At 36.7% G+C, this 21,459-nt stretch overlaps 1 protein-coding gene across 1 annotated transcript; it reads left to right on the top strand.

Moving 5' to 3' along the window:
- Positions 1-65: 65 nt before the first annotated feature.
- On the top strand, positions 66-21,210 carry LOC116286303 (exportin-4). Its single transcript, XM_089038176.1, has 21 exons — positions 66-207; positions 536-641; positions 1,958-2,099; positions 4,290-4,431; positions 5,839-5,955; positions 6,647-6,806; positions 7,766-7,872; positions 8,845-9,002; positions 9,947-10,121; positions 10,542-10,926; positions 11,906-12,118; positions 12,746-13,121; positions 13,464-13,638; positions 14,227-14,520; positions 14,857-14,923; positions 16,034-16,144; positions 16,942-17,024; positions 17,334-17,464; positions 18,485-18,608; positions 19,238-19,330; positions 20,126-21,210. The coding sequence occupies exons 1-21, from the start codon at positions 163-165 to the stop codon at positions 20,321-20,323; spliced, it is 3,402 nt and encodes a 1,133-aa protein (XP_088894302.1). The 5' UTR covers positions 66-162; the 3' UTR covers positions 20,324-21,210.
- Positions 21,211-21,459: the final 249 nt, after the last annotated feature.

Below are 21,459 nucleotides of genomic sequence, written 5' to 3'. Positions count from 1 at the left end.
GGGGTTCCTGTGGTAAAATGTAGTACCCAGTGTTTACCCGACACCGCAAAGACGCCTGGTCATAACTTGAATGAAAATGGCGCCTTCTGGAGGAAGAGAAATAGTCTGTGATTTTTAGTCCGTAGTTCATCAAAAACTGTCTATATTTTATCATTTTTAACCATGTTTAGTTTACAGGAACTCGAAGCATCAGCTATGGTAATGATGGTGAGTAGAGAAGAGAAAATATGGCGTTTTTTTATAATTTTCTCCACGTAATTAATTCACTGGTCCTTATGCCTTTCAATTTCAATTGAGAAAAAAATTGATAAAACTCGATAATATGAAGCTTAAATTTGCTTAATGAAAATAGTTGGGCTTTTAATGAATAGATTATTCATGTATAGGATGTTGAAGCTGGATTTCTTTACATTTAATTCCTGATGTTAAATTAATACAGGCTTGTTTTTTATTGTTATTTCTGACCATGTGCTAAACATTTTGACCGGTTCATTGACTATTTATTAATGCTACTCATGTTTTACTGCGATTTAAGGCATCACCTACGGTTGTGACCCCACAGCAAAGACATGACGCAGAGCAAATTTTCTTGAGACTCAAGAAATCTAAGTCTCCATATGCTTTCTGTAGACAGGTTCTTGGTAAGTATTTACAAACGTCGACAAACATGACTTAAGGGACCAGGTACATGTATTACAGGTAGGGGAAGGGTGGTAAGATAGATAGATACACTGTATCTACAGGGAGGAATTGTAATTACAGAAAAAAAAGGTTTTCTCAATTACCGCCCTCCCTACAGCATGCCTTTCATAAAATAATATGCCTTCATCTGTTTGTTCTGGCCATTTATATTTTCATCGATTTGCATAGGCCCCTGATCTACCCTTTATGTGCACCATTATTATCCTGGTTCTTACTGAGACCCACACTCTTAAACTTGTTTTTCTGCAGTACTAAGTAAAAGTTCTAAGTAAAAGTTTTACTTGAAATGAAATTTCAATTTTTGGCTTAGTTTTTTGAATACTCTTTTTATTTTAAGTCAGCTAAGAGTTGCCATAATAAGCTAAATTAGTATAGGTATTCATATGGCTTCAAGTTCAATTTGGGATTAATTCACACGAGTGTGTCTTTCAAAGAATTGAATTTTCAGCCATAGCAGTGAGTGTGCTGACCTCTCTAATTTCAGCTCTTTGAAAAATGCAAGAGTGCTAATTATCCCAAATTGAACAATAAACTATATGATTACTTATTGATACAGCTGTAATATACCAGAAAGACATTGCAAAAGTGACGAAATATGCCAATCTGACGATGTGTGCAATTCATTCAACTCCTAATATTTTATGAAATTTATCAGTTTACAACAAACTATATTCAAAGGGATTTTGATTTCATGTAAATCAAAATTACACTGAATTACACTTTTTTGCACTGTACTGTGCTTGAACAACTCTGCTCTAAGCCAATCAGAATTGAGTAATTTTTTCATGTATATTTATTATTGTAGATATAACAACAAATAAAAATATCAATCCCAGAAGAAAAAATGGGTTCTTGTTTTATCTTCAAAAGGGATTGGGTGCAGTCCATGGCAACACCTTCAAGCGTACCATAACATAGTTTTACTCTATGTACACTATGACCAAAATAAGTTTCAGCCATTTTGGGCTAATTCTTGCAGAATTATTCTCTATTTTGTGCTTCGACTTTTTAGTGAGTCCTTAGAGGACATCACCATTTTGTAATTTCTTTATTGAATATTTCGGCAATGGAAAGAGATATGAAAAATGGTAAATTAATGACATTCTTATTTATTTTATGAGGGCTTTCAAATCATGAAGGCATCCTGTAGGGGTTAGTTGCACTTTTAATGAAAATATTTACTCTAGAAGTAAAATAATTGATTCCAGGAAAGTCAAAGCTAGCTATAATTTATTTTATTTTATTTTTTTTGTAGAGCACAGTAATAATGATTATGTCATGTTCCAAGCAGCTTCAGCAATCAAAGAAGCCATTCTCCGTGAATGGACCATATTAGACAAACAAGATATTGACTCGCTCAGGGCATTCCTCCTGACATTTGTTCTACAAAAACAAGGGTAAGATAATTTACATGTTGTCAGGGTAACAGTAGTATGCTAATTTACATGTTGTCATGGTACCAAGGATATACTGATTTACATGTTGTCATGGTACCAAGTGTATACCGATTCACATGTTGTCATGGTACCAAGGATATACTGATTTATATGTTGTCATGTTACCAAGGGTATGCTTATTCACATGACTTGACAGGCAAACTTAAGAAGTAAATTATTTAGTTTTACATGCATGTATCTTCGATTGTACAGTATAGCCCAGATGTATGTCAAGGTAACGTGCGTGTAACACGCGTGCACTACGTTAACGGAGTACACTCATACTAGTGTATGTTGTCCATCTGCGTGCAGTCCACTCTAACAACTCAGCAAAATTACACGCAGCCAAATAGCTCATTAACTTCAGTCTAATTCCCGAGGGATTCATAATGTTTTTGTTGACCGCTGAATAGGTGATAACATAGATGTTTTTCTTTTCCTACGTAAAACATTTCTGATGTTTTGACTCGACGTGTGGCATGTAGCATAAGATCATATTCTTTTAATGTTAAAGTTTGTGGCTCCTCTAGCAACAACAAATTTTCATAAAAAGAATATTGAAACAAAAAAAAACTTTCAAGTGTAATTTGCCGTGGTACGTGCTGGTGCCAGTTCAATAATCAAACTGTTAACGTTCTGAATTTATTTTTAAGACGAGTGTTTGAATAGAAACTCGAAAAACAAAAGTATTCATATAGAAATTTGAGCCAACCTGATTCTACTAATTAATTATTTTTCAGTTTTGAATGATCTGAATCCTAGAATAGAAAAATTGCGTGCACAGAACTTCAGACGGCTATGTCCGACGACAAATAAAAGAGTAATAATATTATTGGATGCTAAGATACGTATATAAATTATGAGAACTATCTGATAAACAATGAAGCAGTTCTTTGGTCTCAATTATCTAAATAAAGACAAATTTCTTAAATAAAATGGACAGGATAATTAAAATGCAGACTATTTTGGTTACATTCCAGCTTGCAAGCGAAATACTTGACCTGATGCGTAGACACATGAATGAATACAGAACTTTTTAAATATACGTGTTTCTTTAATATTTCTTTGTTTGATCAAACATTAAGTTTTATTTTTTAGAGGTTTTCGTTTTCGAAGCAAAAATTTAAAAAAATCATTTGGGTTTCTCTTATCCAGTTGAACAATACATGTATATCTCTGATTTGAAATCCTTTGGATTAATCCAGTTGAACGGAATACACGCGTACGCGTGGAATATAAATGATATTTATACGGAATTTCTATGGTCTTTGTTATGAAACAAAGGCTGTATAACAAAAGAATATTACACTCAAACGCGTGTAGTGCGTCCATGTCTCAAAGCACGTACTACGCTAGAACGAGTGTACTCCGTTAATGGAGTACACGAGTGTTACACGAGTGGACACCATGACATACATCTGGGCTGTACTGGATCAGGTCTACATAAGTATTGCACAAAGTCAGATTAAAAAAATATTTTCCCACAAAATGTCTTGACTGAGCATGCTTTACATTCTTCATTGAGGGCCATGTGTTAGATAACTCTCTCGGTTAATTGTGTCACCCTCCTTAAATAAAGTTTATTGTATTGTATTGTATTGCATCTCATTTGATTTCTTGCACCTCATTAGATATTTGTATAAATGTATATACTGTATTACAGCCTTTCTGCAATCAAGTTTATCTATATATATAATTATATGTAGACTCAAAAAATAAAACGACATGATTGTTTTGTAAATAAGTAATAGTTTCTTAAAGTATAATTGTATAACTGTAATTGTATTGTATATTATGTAAAAAAAATAATAAAAAATAAAACTTTACAAAACAAAACGAACAAAAAACAAAACAAAAAGAGAATGACCTCCTGCATGAGAGCTAGACCACTTATTACATGTTAAATATTATATACTTTCTTGTGTATATTGCAGGTATTATGCATATATGAGCCAATATTTAATTAGTTTTGAAAGTATTTTTTCCAAGACCAAAGTCCTTGATCCAGAAGTATGCATGAATGACAAAAACATGGCCAATATGGCTAGGTACAGGGTGTAACGACTTTTATTGGGTATTACAGCTTGATATCTACCTGTTAAAATGACATGACAGTTGTATATATTAATAGAATAAGTTATTGTTGAACAGGGTCCAGAAGTATGTCAAAGAACAAGTACTACAAGTAGTTGCTGTGATATTCAAACGAGGCACACTTGATGGGAACCAGGAAGCTTGGGTTTCTCTGTTCAATGATTTAACACAGCTTATTTCAGACAGTGATACAACTATGGTATGTACCATGATATACTACAGTAAGTCAGTAAGTTTGTAGTTTATGATTGGTTGTTTATATCATTTAGGAAGCTTGGGTGGCATAGCGGTGACAGTGCTCGCCTCTCATCAATGTGATCCGGTATCGAGTTCTGCTGGGCTCGGTGTTGCATGTAAGTAGAGTTGTTTGTTGGTTCTCTCCTGTGCTTCGAGGGTTTTCTGGGTTCTCCGGCTTTCCTTCCTCCACAAAAATCAATTTTCAAATTCCAAGAGACTCTGTGGAAATGCCACTGCTAAATCCTATTTATTTTAATTATTTTATGTAGACTACAGCTGCCAGAGCCCCTTTCACACTTTCCATTTCAAGCTTGTTAGTTACCACCAATTGAAATAAAGATCTTTGGTGTTGAATGCACATGTAATAATTATTATGTGCCATGAGAATTGAAAGACTGTTACTTAAAGTTAGTTGAATTTGCCACTCCGTGGTGGACAGAAAGCCTAACAGGTTTTGCAGCCCACTTGATAAGGCTACTGATAGATCAAATGAGAATTTAGAAGTTGATTTTTGTGGAGGGAGGAAAAGCGGGAGAACCAGAGAAAAACCCTAAAACACAGGGAACAAATTAACAAACAACTCTACTCACTCACAACACCAAGGCTGACAAGATTTGAACCCAGGTCACCCTGGTAAGAGGTGAGGACTCTCACAGCTATGCCAGCCATGCTTCCTTATGCTTATGGTTATGTATTGCCTCAGCAACTGCTACATTCAGATCGTGATTCCTAAAACACTTGTCCCCAAACCAAAATTTGCTCCAAAGATTTGGCTTTAAATAGCATCATGTATTACAAATATTATGTTTAATTTACATTTAATGTACCACAATCTAGCAGAATCTGTTGTACACCAGTAGTTTCTTCATAATATGCCATGCCATTGTTTTTAAATATGTCCCCCTATTAAAAATAGCATCATCATTACCACACACTTACTAGAATCTGTTGTATAGTTTCTTTATATATTCACAATGGGATTGTTTATAAATATGCGTCCACCTATTAATAATGGCATACACACTACCACACACTTACCAGAACCTGCTGAAACAAGTTAGTTAACGCATGTAGAAACATGAAGGAACAATAGAAAGTAAAAATTTCTTATATTTAATTACTAATTACCATGCAGGCTCATGATAAATCATTCTACAGTAACTTGACTGTGTTGACTTGCTGCCAACCAGGTACACCTGCATTTTTTGAGAATGAAGGAACAACGCTTTAAGTTAACACAAGACAGTTCTCTTTACTCAAAACAATATGGCTGTCAACTGCATGACCCACACCAGCACATGCAAGTGTGCCTGCATATTAAGATTACATATGCAAATCTCATACCTTAACATCTTAACAATTTCAACAGCAAATCTTGGGTTGTTCAATACTCAAAGCACTTCTGAATGAATACTCCTTCATAAACAGATCAAGTGACATTGGACTCAGCTGGGAGTTTCATACTCGGTGTAAACACAATTTTGAGGTATTGTTTATAGATACTGATCCATTTGGAATTACACTTGCACAATATTATGGACCAGTCATTAATTGAAGGGGAAGAGAGCTGGTGCATTTTACTTCAATCTGCATGTCTTTAATCACCCCCTATCCTGCTGCAGAAACATTTGCTGTTAATAATGTGTATTTGCAGTTTTGTTCAGCCTTTTTTACTGAAGTACATGTATATAATGACTATTGCAACTACAGTATAAGTTGCGACAAGCTTGTGACCTTCTGTATTTACTGACTCTAACTTAGACAAGTTGTTGGGTGATGTCCAGGCTACATATTTAGCAACATATAGATGATTTCTCATGTTGTACTAGTTATAGCAGACTGTTTGTTACAGAAGGACCCTGAGAAATAAAGTGTTATAGCAGTTCACGTCATGTACTTCTTACATGTAACTGGTCTATCATTTATGTGGCAATCCAATCCACCACGAATGCCTTACCATTTGCAGATATTTTTAAAACAAAGACAGCACCTTCTACTCTTTACAGATATTTTTTAAAAGATTCTGAGTGCAAGTGTTGGTCAGGCCGAGACCTCAACCCATGACCTCCCAAACAATTCAGCTGGTCCCTATTTGTATCTGGCATTCATCTTTTCTCTCTAGTGAGCTCCTATAAAATTAATTTCTGATTTGTAATTTATTAACCTTTGATATTCAGACCAACCATCTCAAGAAAATCTTCTGCCTTGTTGTCCAAGTCCTGCAACGATACGAAGCTACAGATATGAAGTTGATGGGTAGAGAGCAAATTGTTGCCGTGGTGAGATTGCTGTCAATAGCAGAACAGATATTACAATGGGAACACACTATTCATAGCAATATCCTTTGAATGACAATATTTATAACAAAATATAATATTATGATTGATAATGGTTGATGGTGTACATGGCTGAAAAGATAACAAATATATTAATAATGCTAAACAATAAGGATTGATACAGATAATGCATGATGATGATAAATGACTAATGATTAGGATATTAAATGATAATAATTATAATGAATGTGATTAATAATTATGTACTTACATAGGTGGCAGATCAGATGTAAAAGGATGGGGGGGGGGGGGGGTGGGGAAGGGTTTTACAAATTTTTTTATTATTGACCAAATGCTCCCTACATTGCTGTAATGAGGCAAATGCATATTATGCTGTATTAGTGTTCTCTCAAAACTAATTCAAAACAGGGGTCATTGATTTGATTCTCAGCTGAACTGCACATGTGAGATGTCAGTTTTATTTGAAGTGTTGTTCTATCCCTTCCCACGAGGGTTTTGCTTTAGACTTCATTTTATCCCTTCCTGGGATTCCTGTGGTGAAATTAAAACTGTACTTTTAACAACAAAATGCAGGGCTGTCAACTCTCCCGGATAAACCGGGAGTCTCCAGATTTTGGACCGTATCTCCTGGTCTCCAGATTAGAGTCTCAATTCTCCCGGATAATCGCCGAAGCTGACCATTTCTTGTGAGACTCGACTTTCACAACCATAATTAAAATTCCAATTATTTTGTGTTGTTTGTGCTATTTTACATCGCTAACAAAATCAAAACGTTCCTCATAAACTGTTCTTGCAAGCAGGCCATTGTAATATAAGCGATAATCTGATTGGTCAGAAATAAACCAATCACATCAAATGTTACAAAGCAAAAGACGTCTTTTTGTGCGCTTTTTGACGCTCTGTGACGTCATTTCCCTTCCCTATCAATTCTCCAGATTTGAATATCTTGGGGGTTGACAGCCCTGAAAATGTGTATGAACATTCTTTAACTCTGTCCAATCAGGAACCGAAGGGTTACAGACATAAACAAAGTTATTCTATTGAGGCCTGATAAGTCCTGGAAAGATGTTTTGTTTGATGCAAGCTTCATTAGCTTATTCTTCAAGGTAATTACCCCACAAAGTGTAAAGATATAAGAAAGGCAATAATGACCTTTATGAGCCTATTTTAGATATTCTACAGTGTAAAGATAATGTTATTTTAGGAGTTACTTTTCAACAGGATGGTAAAAATACTCCTTTCATGTTAAATCTAAACTCATTAAGGCAAATAGGTCCCTCTACATACTTAGATCTTTACAAAAAGAGGGGTATAATCATATTCCGTGCTACCCTCTTTAAATAAAAAGTTTATTATTATTATTATTATTATCAGTCTTAAGTAGCAGTGCACGAATGTAGCCTCGCCTAGCAGTGAAATTCTGGTTTTAGAGAGTAAGAAAAATTTTAACTAGCAAGTACGGAAATTCAAAAATCGAAAAGTTTAGAAATCCATGGTTTCCACAGTGCATAAAGTTTCTTATTCATTGTGATAGATTGAGCTAACAGTTTTCTTTGATTGTCATTGCTGTAAGTACTGATATACCTTGGGATAAGATACTTTCTAAATAGAATGTATATATTAATATGTGTTTTTAAAATGCTTACCAAGAATTAGTCTAGGGCATTGGTGGATCCAGAATGATTTCAAAGAGGGTTGACTGTTACCAAGAAAGACATCATATCATGTTCACTTTGACTAATTTTTTATTCTCATTATTTTCAAACACCAAAGAGGGGTAGTTAATTCTCGATTTACCCTCCCCCCTTGATCTGTCTTTAGAAAAGATGGAGACTCAAACTTCTTGGGTGCCAGGATGTAGATCTGCCTTTAGAAAAGATGGAGACTCAAACTTCTTGGGTGTCAGGATGTTTGTTCAAATATTCTTGATATATTGGTCTTATTTGAGCCTCCTTTACTAACCCCCCCCAAACCAACACCTGAATTATGTCACGTCTCTAATTGGGGAATAAGATTTTAAAATGACAACTGGCATCTTTTGCCTAAGGAGATCCTTACTACCATTGGTGTTCTTTCAGCTCTTATCCAAGTTTCAAGAGAATGAAGAGATATCACACCATGGGTTCCAGTGCCTGACTCAACTAGCTTCACTAACAGGGCCTATCCTAGGGAACAAGACTGCACAGACACAGTTCCTAGCACACTTCCTGGTCGCATTTAATGAACTCACTAAAAGGTGAAACACTGATAATAGTCTCTATCTGCACAGGCTTATCCTCATTTGCAAAAACTGTAATGTTAAGAATGTGGAGCTTAAATAATACCAATGTAACCCCACACTTTCTCCAAATACTTAAAACCACACTTTTATACTTGAGAAAAAGGTTATTCCCTTGCTCTGGAAACATATATAGTAAAAGTCCAAAAACCTTATACTTGGATACAGGATACGGTCGAAAAAATGGACAAATTTCATTTCAACAATTTTGTGCTGAGTACAAGATTTTTGCACTTTTAACTCACTTATAGTAATTATGGTATGCTTGCTGTAACCACTTGTTTGAGCCATTTGCATGATGGCAGTTATTTTACTACAACTACCAGAATGCTTTGCAAAGTTTCAAATTTCATGAGAATAGCCAAGAAGACAATAGATGATTTGCATTAACAGGTCACAAGACCCCATCCCCCTTAAAACGAGCAAATGAGTCAAATGAACTCCAGAAATGAAAACAGCACCTTGAATTTAGTAAGAGGGCAAAGTTTAGCTCGAATTGTTGACTACAGAAGAAATAACATTGAATATAAAATCAAATATTTTACAAGGATTTGTATGGGAAAAGTGTTGACTGGTAAGCTTTTACCATCCAGCACATTTTCCCATACAAATCCTTATAAAACATTCAATTTTATATCTAATGCCATTTCGCCTGTTTCACTTTTTATGAACTGAAACTCTGACTCCCTACTAATGCTGAGTTGCTCTTTTCATTTCTGTTTTTTTACTTTGACAAAACTGCTCATTTTAAGGGAGGTAGGGTCTTGTGAATTGTTAGTGCAAGTCGTCTATTGATGGCACATGAAGTTAACTGAAAAAAAACAGGGATTCTGATATTTGTATATTATGTCACATGTTAGCATTTTATCTTATCAACAAACTATTTGTTATGGTTCCAACAGCTTGACCATGACAAGCCAAGTGGCCCTTGGATTAGCTAGTATCATTAACAGACTTTATACTGTGTTTCCTTGTACTTGCGTTGGTGCATTACCTGCTGATCTCTTACTAGCTACCATTAACATCATGACAGACCTCACATGTACTTTCTTGGAAGCTGTTGCTAAAGAAGAAGAGGTATTCCTGGTCATTTCTAACTAACTTCCTTCCCCCTTATTTCTCCATTTGTTCGTTACTTTTTCCTTCCTCCCTCCCTCCCTTCCTCTCTCCCTCCCTCCCTCCCTTCCTGCCTTCCTGCCTGCCTGCCTGCCTGCCTGCCTGCCTGCCTTCCATCCATCCATCCATCCATCCATCCATCCATCCATCCATCCATCCATCCATCCATCCATCCATCCATCCATCCATCCATCCATCCATCCATCCATCCATCCATCATTCCATCCATCCATCATTCCTTCCTTCCATCATTTCTTCTTTTGTTCATTCATTTATTCTTTTCTCCCTCCCTCTCTCCCTCTCTCTCCCACCCTTCATCCTTTTTTCATTAGATTTGCCAATAATATAATAATTTATTGCTTATTACTCTAATATCCTCAGCTACATGTAGAAGACACCAGCTTCATGGAAGCTGTAGAACAAATCCTCGAATCCTGGGGAAGCCTTTTAGAAAATGTTGAAAAATTCCCTTCCAAATGCTTTGACCAGAGTGCCATTAAAATCTTCAACTGCTATGTCCAGTGCCACCTAGCAGTCCCTGAAGGGTTGAGAGGGTCATTTAGTCCTCATAATGAGAGTCTTCACATGGATGAGATCTGTGATCTTGAAGGAGATGATAGAGATCTTTTTGCTGATCAGTTGTGTAGTATAGGAATGTTTGCAAGGCTTGTTACGGAGCATTCTGTACCACTGATGACTACACTGATTGAGAACAGAGTACAGAAGCTGGAGCTTTGTCTGCAAGATCTTCAGACGTCCACACAAGGTAGAGTATTACAAGTAAAAATACCTTGGTATCCTGGAAGGAAATAGGGATATAGGAATTACTGGGGAGGGGGGACTGATTATGTTTGTGTTGATAATATAAAATGGGGGGGGGGGGGGGACTTTTTTCATTTTTAGATGCATGAAATATTCCTTTCTTTCTAAACAGTTTTTGTGTTTTTTACCTAGTTGAAATATTTGAATGTTTCTATCTCAAGAACATAGGGAAAATGTTTATTGGGAGAGGGGGCTAAAATGGTCTGTATGTCTGTACAGTATATCTGTCTGTCTCTTTGTTTGGGATTCCTTTATTTTAAATAACTTTTACTAGGATTTTTAATGATGGTAAATGAACTGAGTGGAGTGCAATTTGGACCAAAATCATACTTGTGATTAACAAATTGCACTCCCGCTACGCGGTCGTGCAATTTTGTAATCACTCGTATGATTTTGGTCCAAAATTGCACGACACAAAGTTCAATTACGAGAAAAAGACACAATAAAGAGTGCAGAATAATCAATTTAATGTAGAAGAAAAAGTAAATCAATCAGGTTTTTCCTGGCATAAAATAAACGATTTATCAGCAAATCATTAAATATTTCATAAATAATGCTAATCATTCCCTTCTCTGATTAGCTGAATATAAGAATTCTGTTCTGTGATTGTTTCTTTCAAAAAGATGCGATTAAGAGCTCAAAAGAATGCGATTTGGGAATTAATCGCACTCCTTTGAACCAATCAGATTGCAGGATTTGGTAGTGTTACAAAAAGGATATGATTAATTTCATAACCAAAAGCTTTACAAAACACTTTTTCCCCTCATAATATAATTGCAATTTCAAGACACGAACCATACAAAAGTTTGTTTGCCAACCAGCAGAGCCTTCCCCAAGGGACTTTTGACTGAACTGATTCGTTATCAAAGGGATATATCATCACCTGACTGTTCGTTGAAAATAGCCTATTCTTATATTTTCAGGCTCTCCCCTTCGACACATGCATTGCATGGAAAACCTATTTGAAGATCTTCATTGGCTGGTTATGATCGCTGGTCACATGGTTGCTGATGAAAGCACAGGAGAAACTCCTCTTATACCCAGTGAAATCGTACAATACTCTATCGCGAATGAGCAAAACATTGACCTCCAAATGACGCTGGACTATTTGATTGCGGCGCATACCAGGACAGCAGGTACAATCGAATGATCCTAGTTTGTGTTACATACGTAACCTTTAACCTTTGAAAACCTGGAAAAAAAGCCTCGAAACGAAATTTAACAAACTCTAGTCCTTGAAAGTCATGGATTCAAATCCGAGAACCCAGAGGCGAGAGGCGAGTGCACCATCATCACTGGCCTTGATAACCACAAGTTTTTGTAACTGACCTTCAGAATAAGGGCACTTCTGAGACGGTTTACTCGGCAGGCGAATATTAATGCATGCTACACAGCACAGGAAAAGGAATACAGGGAAGTGGAGGTTTCAAAGGTTTTCATTTACCACAAAATACATAATACATAAATTACAATAAGAAAAAATGGAAAGGTGGAGGGTGGAAGAGAGACAACCCAAGAGGGTTAAACAAGGTACTATTGCACCCAGGACTAATTAACGAAATAGATAGTATGAAGCGTGGAGATTCATAGACCAATCAAGCTCTATTAATAAAAGATGCTATTAATTCAAAAAATGTTTTCATTATTGATACATAAATATATACATACTATATAACAAGTTTACAATTCAAAGAAATTTTGGGTTATATTTACGAGGAAAACTTTTGTGGCAACGAGAGAACTAATTTTTTATTTTTCCCCAGGCTGTCCTAGTACTATCGACCAATCAAAAGTGGATCCTGTTATCAAGGTCATCGCTGCTGTTCTCCACATAGCAGATGTAGAAAACAAGGCTCTGGCGACAAGCCTGGGACACCTTATGAGCCCGCAGGTCGGTGGTACAGTGGTCTGGTTTCTACGTCATTTTTCTAAGTCTTATTTACTTCCAGATGAGCAGGAATATGAACAACTGAGCGTGACTCTGTCGTCTGTGTTTGGACAAGACACCAATGGCGGCAAGTGGACCATTGGGTTTTTACTTGAGAAAGTTCGTTCTAATTTGACTCACTGGTCGAGTGAACCAGCTCTGGCTGAGGATACAGTACTGTTACTGTTGAGTCTGGTGGACACCAAGCAGAGGTAATGAAATAAAATAAGGACAGTAATAGAATATATTTTGTATGTCTGTAAGAGTGAGATGCACTTCTATGGGATGAACAATGATCAAAAGATGTTGTACATTTATTTTGCCGCCTGCTGTAGCATTTACTAAAAAATCATACCAAATATACTCTATATTATTATGAAAATTATGAAGTTGATGATGATAGCAATGATGATGATGCGGAATGATGTAACATTATGAAAGTGTATACGAAATGCATGATCAATTGAGCAATGGTGAGCTGTTTGGGACACCTTATGCTTTACTGTTTGTTGTTTGTCATCTTTCATCTCTTTACTATTTTTTCATTCCCTTAGAGCTGAGGTCGCGATCTCTTTTGAATGTTTGTGGCAAATCGGAGAACATCACGCACTAAGACAAGGTCCCATATCCCAGATGCCAGCTGAGGCCCATCGATATTTAGTACAAGCACTAGTTTTAGCAGGGTCCTCTGGAGAGGGGAGCTCGTTAAGAGACAGATACTGGAATCAGGTAGGTTTTAGCAATAACAACAAGTGGCTAGTACTGATATTAAAATGTTTGTTTATTCATTCGTTCATTAGCTCGTTTATTCATTTCATCCATTAATTTAACTATGCCACAACAACGGCTGTTACAATGAGGACAAAATCAATAATTACCATCAGATATACAAGAAACACAAGAGAACAGACAATCAAAACAATAAAACCAGTAAAGAAACCATAACTTGCTTTAGTTTTTAGTAAACACCGCTTTTGGTTGGTAGTCTGATGGTACAATAGGCCCTTTGCAGTTAACTGTCACGTGTCTGTACTGGACTGCAAGAACTTTGTTTTTATATTAAATTGGTGATTCTTTTTAGCTACTTGTAAAGAACTGAATGAAAACATGTGTATCCAGTGTGCTACGTAATGTAGTTTTATTACGATCTCTCTAAACAGGTTGTAAAAAGTTTGTTTGCAGTCCAGTAAATTTCACCATGGGAATCAAAATGTTCATTCATTTGCTCTCAGTGAATTAATCAGCACGTGATTGCTTAGCTGCAAAGGTCCTATTAGTAATTTCGCCACTGTTAAATGTTTTTCTTTGATATTTCAGTTTCTTCAATCTCTCTACACTCGATTCTCGAATGTCTGTCAGCAGCCAAACTTCATCAAAGTCGCGCAAGATGAAGAAGTCAAGTGTGAAATTCAGAGTCTTTTAGAATCCTTTAGAGGCGTTGCCCTGGCTTCGTCCACCGACAATACTAAAGAGTTGTTTCATTTCGTATTACCGGTCTTGCGTGACAGCGTAACACTTTTAAACATTTACCAAGACTGTCCTGAAGTATCGGTGCTGGTACTGGAGATGTATGTGGACGTGGTTCATTCGCAAATAACTTTTTTATCCGCGGTGCGTTACTTCAGTTATGTTACGTTTTGTGTATGTTTTCAATTGCCGTTGTCTGGCTAGTCACGGTAGAAGGAGGTTTCCCTTGTGAAGTAGTTTCGGGGTTTTACAAAGGGAGAAAAGCCGAATAACCTGCAGAAAAACCCTCGGATCAAGAGACCCACACGAGTACACTGCTGCTACACTGCCTTTGATTTGGAATTAGACGAGCGAAAATTGTGCAATGGAACGGAGGACCGATGGTCTACGAAGTAAAGGGCATTTGCAGTTTGAGCGTAAAATCCTAAATATTTTTGGTCGCTTGAGCTAATTTTTTACTTTACTGTTTGAATGTTCCAGGAGGAGTCAGATAAACTCTACAAAGCATGTCTTTCATTGCTGGAGACCTATGCTAAGTACAGTCTGGGTAGGTTACATAGGGAGATCCGTCATGACATAGATCTAAATCTCTGGGTTGTTGATGGCAAACATTCAATGCCTCTCAAAACTAAAATGGTTTCCACTCTAAACCAGTCAAAAAAACATCAAAAAGCGAGAATATGGGGGGAAAAGCCCCCATTCCATGCCCTATCTTGCCCTACAACAAATAACCAATCATTTCAAGACCCCACTTTGCCCAGGGGGAAGGGGGGGGGGGGGGACTCCGGGAAAAAAGTACCGGGGATGGTCGTCGTATCTCTTAGGGGCAAAAATTGGCGATTTGGTATCTTTTAGGGTGTTAAATGCGAATTTTTGAAAATCAGCATTTTCTGGTATCTCTTAGGGTGTTCGGAAAAGGAGAGAAGCGTGCATCGATATGGCTTATCCTAGACGCTTTTTATATAAAATTTTAATATTATTTGTTGTGGTATCTCTTAGGGGTTAAAAATCATTCAACCACGCCCTTTTTTAAACTTCCGGTATCTTTTAGGGGTCTTTTTGAAAATTTCCGACGAGCATCCCAGGTACTTTTTTCCCGGAGTCCCCCCACTTCCCCCGGGCCACTTTGCAATAAATAATGGATGGTTCCTTAGAGACGGTCATGCAAAGAAAACGCCTAGTAGGGACAACAAACACAAGATACTACATACGGTAACACTGAATCAACCTCACATCATTTTAACTTCAATCATCCAGTCACAAACGTAGTTACAGTTACGGTAAGATACCGTTAAACTTAAGTGCAGTTTGAATTTGTCTAATAGACCTCTGGAGTTTCCAAATTACTGCTGTGTTCCTTGATTACAGACTCTTTCGTCTCATTTACTCACATTAGCCTCTTTTCAATGTCTAAATATTCACAAACACCTGAGCATAAAGTAAAGAATGCACAACTTCAACAATACAAATGATTTGTATTTCCATGTACCTCGACTGGAACATGAATATTCCATACAAAACCAAGGATAACACTTATACTCATTAAAGAGTCCTTAACATTTATACTTGTACTAAAATCGTCTCTATGAAGATCAAAGTTTTAGCATATCATTCTCATTAAGCCAGTAGTAATACCGTTCATTCCTTCCTCCTTCAGGCAAGCACAGTTGCTCTTCATTGATGGAAGAAGAACAGTTCTCTGATCTCTACCTACTGATGCGGCTTCTTAGTCACATCTTGTCCAAAGATATCATAGATTTCAAAGAAGGTAAACTGACACGGGAAACTTTCTAGCTTGGCTAAAAGCAAAATTCTCTCTTGATACAACTTAAACAGTTATAACGTAAATAGCAATTACTAAATTGCTTTTAATTCCTGGAATAATTGTATCATCACTCTATAATCCCATATAAGCAACTATTGTATTATTTTCAAATCTCTTTCCTGTCCAAATTAAAGATTAATTTTGATCTTTTCCATTTGTATTCTTTCGAGGGAAAACTATGACTTATGGAATCAGTCTAGTATAGTTTGGGATGATATAATTAATCTGCAATAGGACTACATGTTTGTCCAATCCAAATTAGCCGAGGTCACTCGGAATTTTTTTCATCCATTTATTTCCAAATTGGACAGCATGTAGTCTATTACCTATACTAATACTGTCAACTTACGATTCTAGAATTTTTTACTTCGACAAGTCTTTCTATAATATGACTTCTTAAGCTTGAAACTTATGTCCTCCCATTTCAGACCATGTATCATTTTCTTGAGAATAAGATTCTTTGTCCGAGTTGTGTCCATATTCATGTGTCTTCTCAAGCCACAACCGTTTAACAAAGAAATCATACTCTAACGAATGACATGTGGTTTGAAGTAGACCTTTTCTGAGTTAGATAAACATGCATCCTTACCTTGCTTACTTGGGCACAAACAACAACTGATATGAAGCTTAATAAACCTAAGCTAGACCGCAATGCACCATGTTCGCTATATCAGCAAAGGTCTATGGAAAATCATTACGCCCAAGGTCAAAAGGTCTGATGTTGATATTTGTCCTCCAAGATGGAAATCATACCTCAGCAGCAGATGTTACAATATATGGTTTGAACATAATCATCCCTCTTGTCTCCACGGAGATCCTCAAGGTAATGAACTTCTCATATTTACCCATAATCCCCTTCATGGGTACTTGTTGTTCTCCATTCTCTACTGGATTCAAGGGTGCTATATCCGAAGTACACCCACCCTCTTCTCACACTGGTAAAAACCATCTCAGTGTTACACTCTGTAAGTCAATACCTTCTTACATTTCCTATCGCTCCAATGATTTAAAAATTTATTCGATTTCTAAATACATAACATTCACCCATAAATCTAATGTTGATCCCCTTATCTTCTGTATTAGCTATCCTTGTGAATGTACTGAATCAATATCATCTTGTTTTCTCGTTCAGTTCCCATCGATCTGCGAGGAATACTTCAAACTTGCCACGTATGTCTGTGAGGTGTACCCAGAGAAGACCATCACTCTACCTGATGGTTTGTTCCAGAACATGATGTCCACACTAGAACTGGGACTCAACAAGTATCCTCTTTAGCTAGTATAACCTCACAATCTTTTAAGCAAGACAACAATTTATTTTCTTTGAGAAATCTTACATGTCATCATAATTGTCTTCTTTTTTTTCTTTCCCCTTTCCCTATGGATGTGAAGGACGTTTGAGAACTGACAAAGCATGTGTATGGAATGTTCCATTAACAAAGGCATTCTAACGGCTGGGAGATTGGGTAAAGAACGTCTATTCTAATCCAAACGGAATAAAAATAACAAAAGACATGGCAGGCCATGTTTGCTAACATAACAAGAGAGACTAATGACGAATCATTTGTTAAATTCAACGAAGATGGCGGCTTTGACGTTATGTGCAAACGAAGAATGTCTCTAGCAGCAATTTTTCTCTATCTAATAATTATATGACTACTGCGCAACGCACTCATTTTCAGCTTATATCTAGTGCAATTGAAAGATAAAACCAATAGGCTCTTTGCAGTTAACGGTCACGTGCCTGTACTGGTGAGCAAAATTATTTTATTCATTTTAAATTGGTGATTCTTTTTAGCTACTTGTAAAGAACTGAAAGAAACGATGTGTAATCAGTGTGTTACGAAATGCAGTTTTATTACGATCTCTCCAAACAGGTTGTATTTACTAACCAGTATATTTCACCCATGTGAATTGATGAACTGATCAGTGAATTGATCAGCATGTGATTACTGAGCTGCACATGGCCTATTATTATCCTGCAAAAAATGAGATGTTCTATAGCCATTACAATACAAATTTAAAACTCAACTATTGTGTCACTGTTTTCAAGCGATTATTAGCAACTTACTTTTTTTTTGTTTGGTGGCCTGGAGATCCATAATTTCAAGAGAAAAAGTGACACCTCAGTTTTGCAAATTTTCTCGATTCTTGTTGTCAAGCATTATGTCTCAGATCAGATGGTTATTATCACGATGATTCCTTGTACCTGGGCCGTTTCCTCAGAGGAATCTTGTTCATATATTACTGTAATCTTATTCTCCTTAACTCGACGAAAATCAGTTATGATGCGGATATTTCCAAAATGTCCCTAGAAAGTTTGGCTGCTCTCGCCGAGCATTGTTTCAGCAACAAAGAAGAGATGCTACAGCAGAGAATGCGGGAAGTTGTGCGACACTTTCTAAGGGTTAGTATGGGATAAGTGGTCTAGAATAGATCATATAGATAAATAAGTTTTAATTGACATCCCATCTGCACGTTCAACTGCCATAGTTTTTTAACTCTTAAATTGTCACAAACGAAAAATTGAGTTTTGGTGGACTTCAATCAAAAGGGTCTCTTAAAACCGTCTAAGGATTCCGACTCTGACTTTCAAATGCTTAACTGCAAAGCTATTGGTATTGACTTATCTGATCTTTTAGTAACTCAATTCATCAGTCATAGCAATAGCTTTGCAGTCAAGTGTTTGAGATTCAGGAGACTGGAAATCTGTGACATTTTTGAGAAAATATAATTATCCAGAGCGAGAAATTCACAATGACAAGAAACATGAGATAAGGGCAACGGTTTTTACACTGGTTCATGTGAGTATTCACGACAGTCCTGGTGTAGAAACCAATGGAAACGATAGAAACTCTTTTGATTGATGTCCACCCAAACTCAATTTTTCGTTTGTGATGAAGGTCTAGTTGGTTGCGTGTGACTGGGAATCGCAGTAAATCAAGTTTGCCATTTGTTTCTTTTTCGTTTCTTATATTGTCAAAGCTGACAGATCATGATTCCATCATGGATGAACCTTTGATATTTTTTCTTCAGGTGATTTTCAATATGATTCTTCTTGAGTCTTTCAACATGGATCTGTTACAGCCTGCATCAGAAGCCTTCTTGGCCCTTATCTGCTGCAATCAAGTGAGTATTTTTGGTAGTCTCAAGGATAATCAAGCGTGGCCAAGTATTAGTTCACTCATTTTTCACCTCTGGGGTCTCAGTTTTGATTCCTGTACTCGACATGTGAGCAAAGTTTGTTGGGTCTCTCCCTTGATTCAAGGGTTTTTCTCTGGGTTCTCCATATTTTCTCCCTCCACAAAAACTAGCAAGCTAAATTTCAATTTGAATCTGTGAGTAAGCCATGCCCTGACTTAGATTAGCCCAGAGATCGTTTCAGGGTTTGATCTGTGAGTAAGCCATGCCCTGACTTAGATTAGCCCAGAGGTTGTTTCAGGGTTTGATCTGTGAGTAAGCCTTGCCCTGACTTAGATTAGCCCAGAGGTTGTTTCAGGGTTTGATCTGTGAGTAAGCCATGCCCTGACTTAGATAAGCCCAGAGGTTGTTTCAGGGTTTGATCTGTGAGTAAGCCTTGCCCTGACTTAGATAAGCCCAGAGGTTGTTTCAGGGTTTGATCTGTGAGTAAGCCTTGCCCTGACTTAGATTAGCCCAGAGGTTGTTTCAGGGTTTGATCTGTGAGTAAGCCATGCCCTGACTTAGATTAGCCCAGAGATTGTTTCAGGGTTTGATCTGTGAGTAAGCCTTGCCCTGACTTAGATCAGCCCAGAGGTTGTTTCAGGGTTTGATCTGTGAATAAGCCATGCCCTGACTTATATTAGCCTAGAGATTGTTTCAGAGTATCAATAAATTTTAAAGGCATTTGAAGGATACATAATGTTGTAGCACTACATGATGTTTTGTTTCCTCCCTTTAAATTAGGAATATTACTCTCAGCTTGTCCGTGACCTACTCAGCCAACAAACAGACCCTATGATATCACAGCGCCTACTTATAGCCTTCAATAACCTGACTCCTAACAACATGAGGATTGCCCTGGACAAAACCAGTAAAACCTGCTTTAGGCGAAGTCTTGATACATTCTTGACAACAGTTAAAGGTTTTCTCTTCACCAAGTGATTTCAAATGGCGTTTTAATGAAGTATACAAGAATTATTCATCAGGTCAAGAGTGGGATTTTTTTCTTTAAATATGGACACTGTTGGATATGATGAATACATTTTTATGTGCTGATGTACACGAAGTCTTCTGAGTCTTCCTAACTACATTACAATATAACCTCTATTTATCATCAGTATGGAGCAAAGAAAGTGCAATAGACTAAATTCCACAAAGAAATTTCTACCAGAACAAGGCTGCCTGAATAAGCTGTAAAGGTTCATTTTAACTTTCACCTAGAAAGATGGTTTGTGTTGGCCAACATTGTAATGTCCCACATTGCTGTTATTTCTTGTTAAACGTTTGACTAACTGTGAAAAACAACTGTCCTCTTTCATGACAATAGTATGAGATAAGACTAGTTGATCCATAAACACTGTCGCTTTGCAGAGTCAAAGTAAAAAGGCCATAGGTCATTCCAAGACGGAAAGGAATGATGGGCACATGCAACAAATCACAGCAAATAAAATGGTTCTTTAATAAGCCTGAAGCGAGATGATGTTTTACCCCCGTCTCTAGACCATAATCCTTTTCACACTGCTTTTGTTCTTTCATTATGACTATTGTTCCTGTATTCTCTAAGGAATCAAAAATTTTAATATGAAAGAATTTTAAAAACTATTATGGTATAGAGTCGGGGGTAAAACGTCATCTCGCTTCAGGCTTATTACGAATAATATACAATTATTAGATGAGGTCGAGCATGATATCGTAAATTATCAAAACCAAGGCCGTGGATAAAACGGCCGATAATTTACGATATCATGCGAAAATGGAATTCAATTGTTTTATCATACATTTTTAAAACTAAGAATAAAAATTTAATTCTGCTTTCAAAGAATAGTAAACGTATTTCAATCTCAATTTTGACCTCGCATAAACTTGACATGATAAATGCAATATCTGAAGGAAAACCTACAAATATTGCATTTATCATGTCGAGCAGTAGCGTAGCGAGGGGGGGCATGTGCCCCCCCAGAATTTTTGAAAAAAATTTTTTAAAAAAAAGAAAAACAAAAAAAACATATTAAACCGAAACGAAAGAGGAAAATAGATTATTACAACCTACAAAAGTGCGAATTTATACGAAGTTATCC

The sequence above is a fragment of the Actinia tenebrosa genome, unplaced genomic scaffold, assembly GCF_029948245.1.
Source record: "Actinia tenebrosa isolate PJP-AT-01 unplaced genomic scaffold, QUT_ActTen_1.0 PGA_scaffold5__44_contigs__length_20552954, whole genome shotgun sequence".
NCBI classification, from domain to species: domain Eukaryota; kingdom Metazoa; phylum Cnidaria; class Anthozoa; order Actiniaria; family Actiniidae; genus Actinia; species Actinia tenebrosa.
This window is presented reverse-complemented; position numbering and strand designations above follow the sequence as displayed.

Excerpts from the sequence above, each read along its gene's own strand:
- LOC116286303 (XM_089038176.1), top strand. The coding sequence starts at position 163 with ATGTTTAGTTTACAGGAACTCGAAGCATCAGCTATGGTAATGATG. Across the intron at positions 5,956-6,646 it reads GGTGTAAACACAATTTTGAG|ACCAACCATCTCAAGAAAAT; the intron begins GTATTGTTTATA and ends TTTGATATTCAG. Across the intron at positions 7,873-8,844 it reads TCATTAGCTTATTCTTCAAG|CTCTTATCCAAGTTTCAAGA; the intron begins GTAATTACCCCA and ends GTGTTCTTTCAG.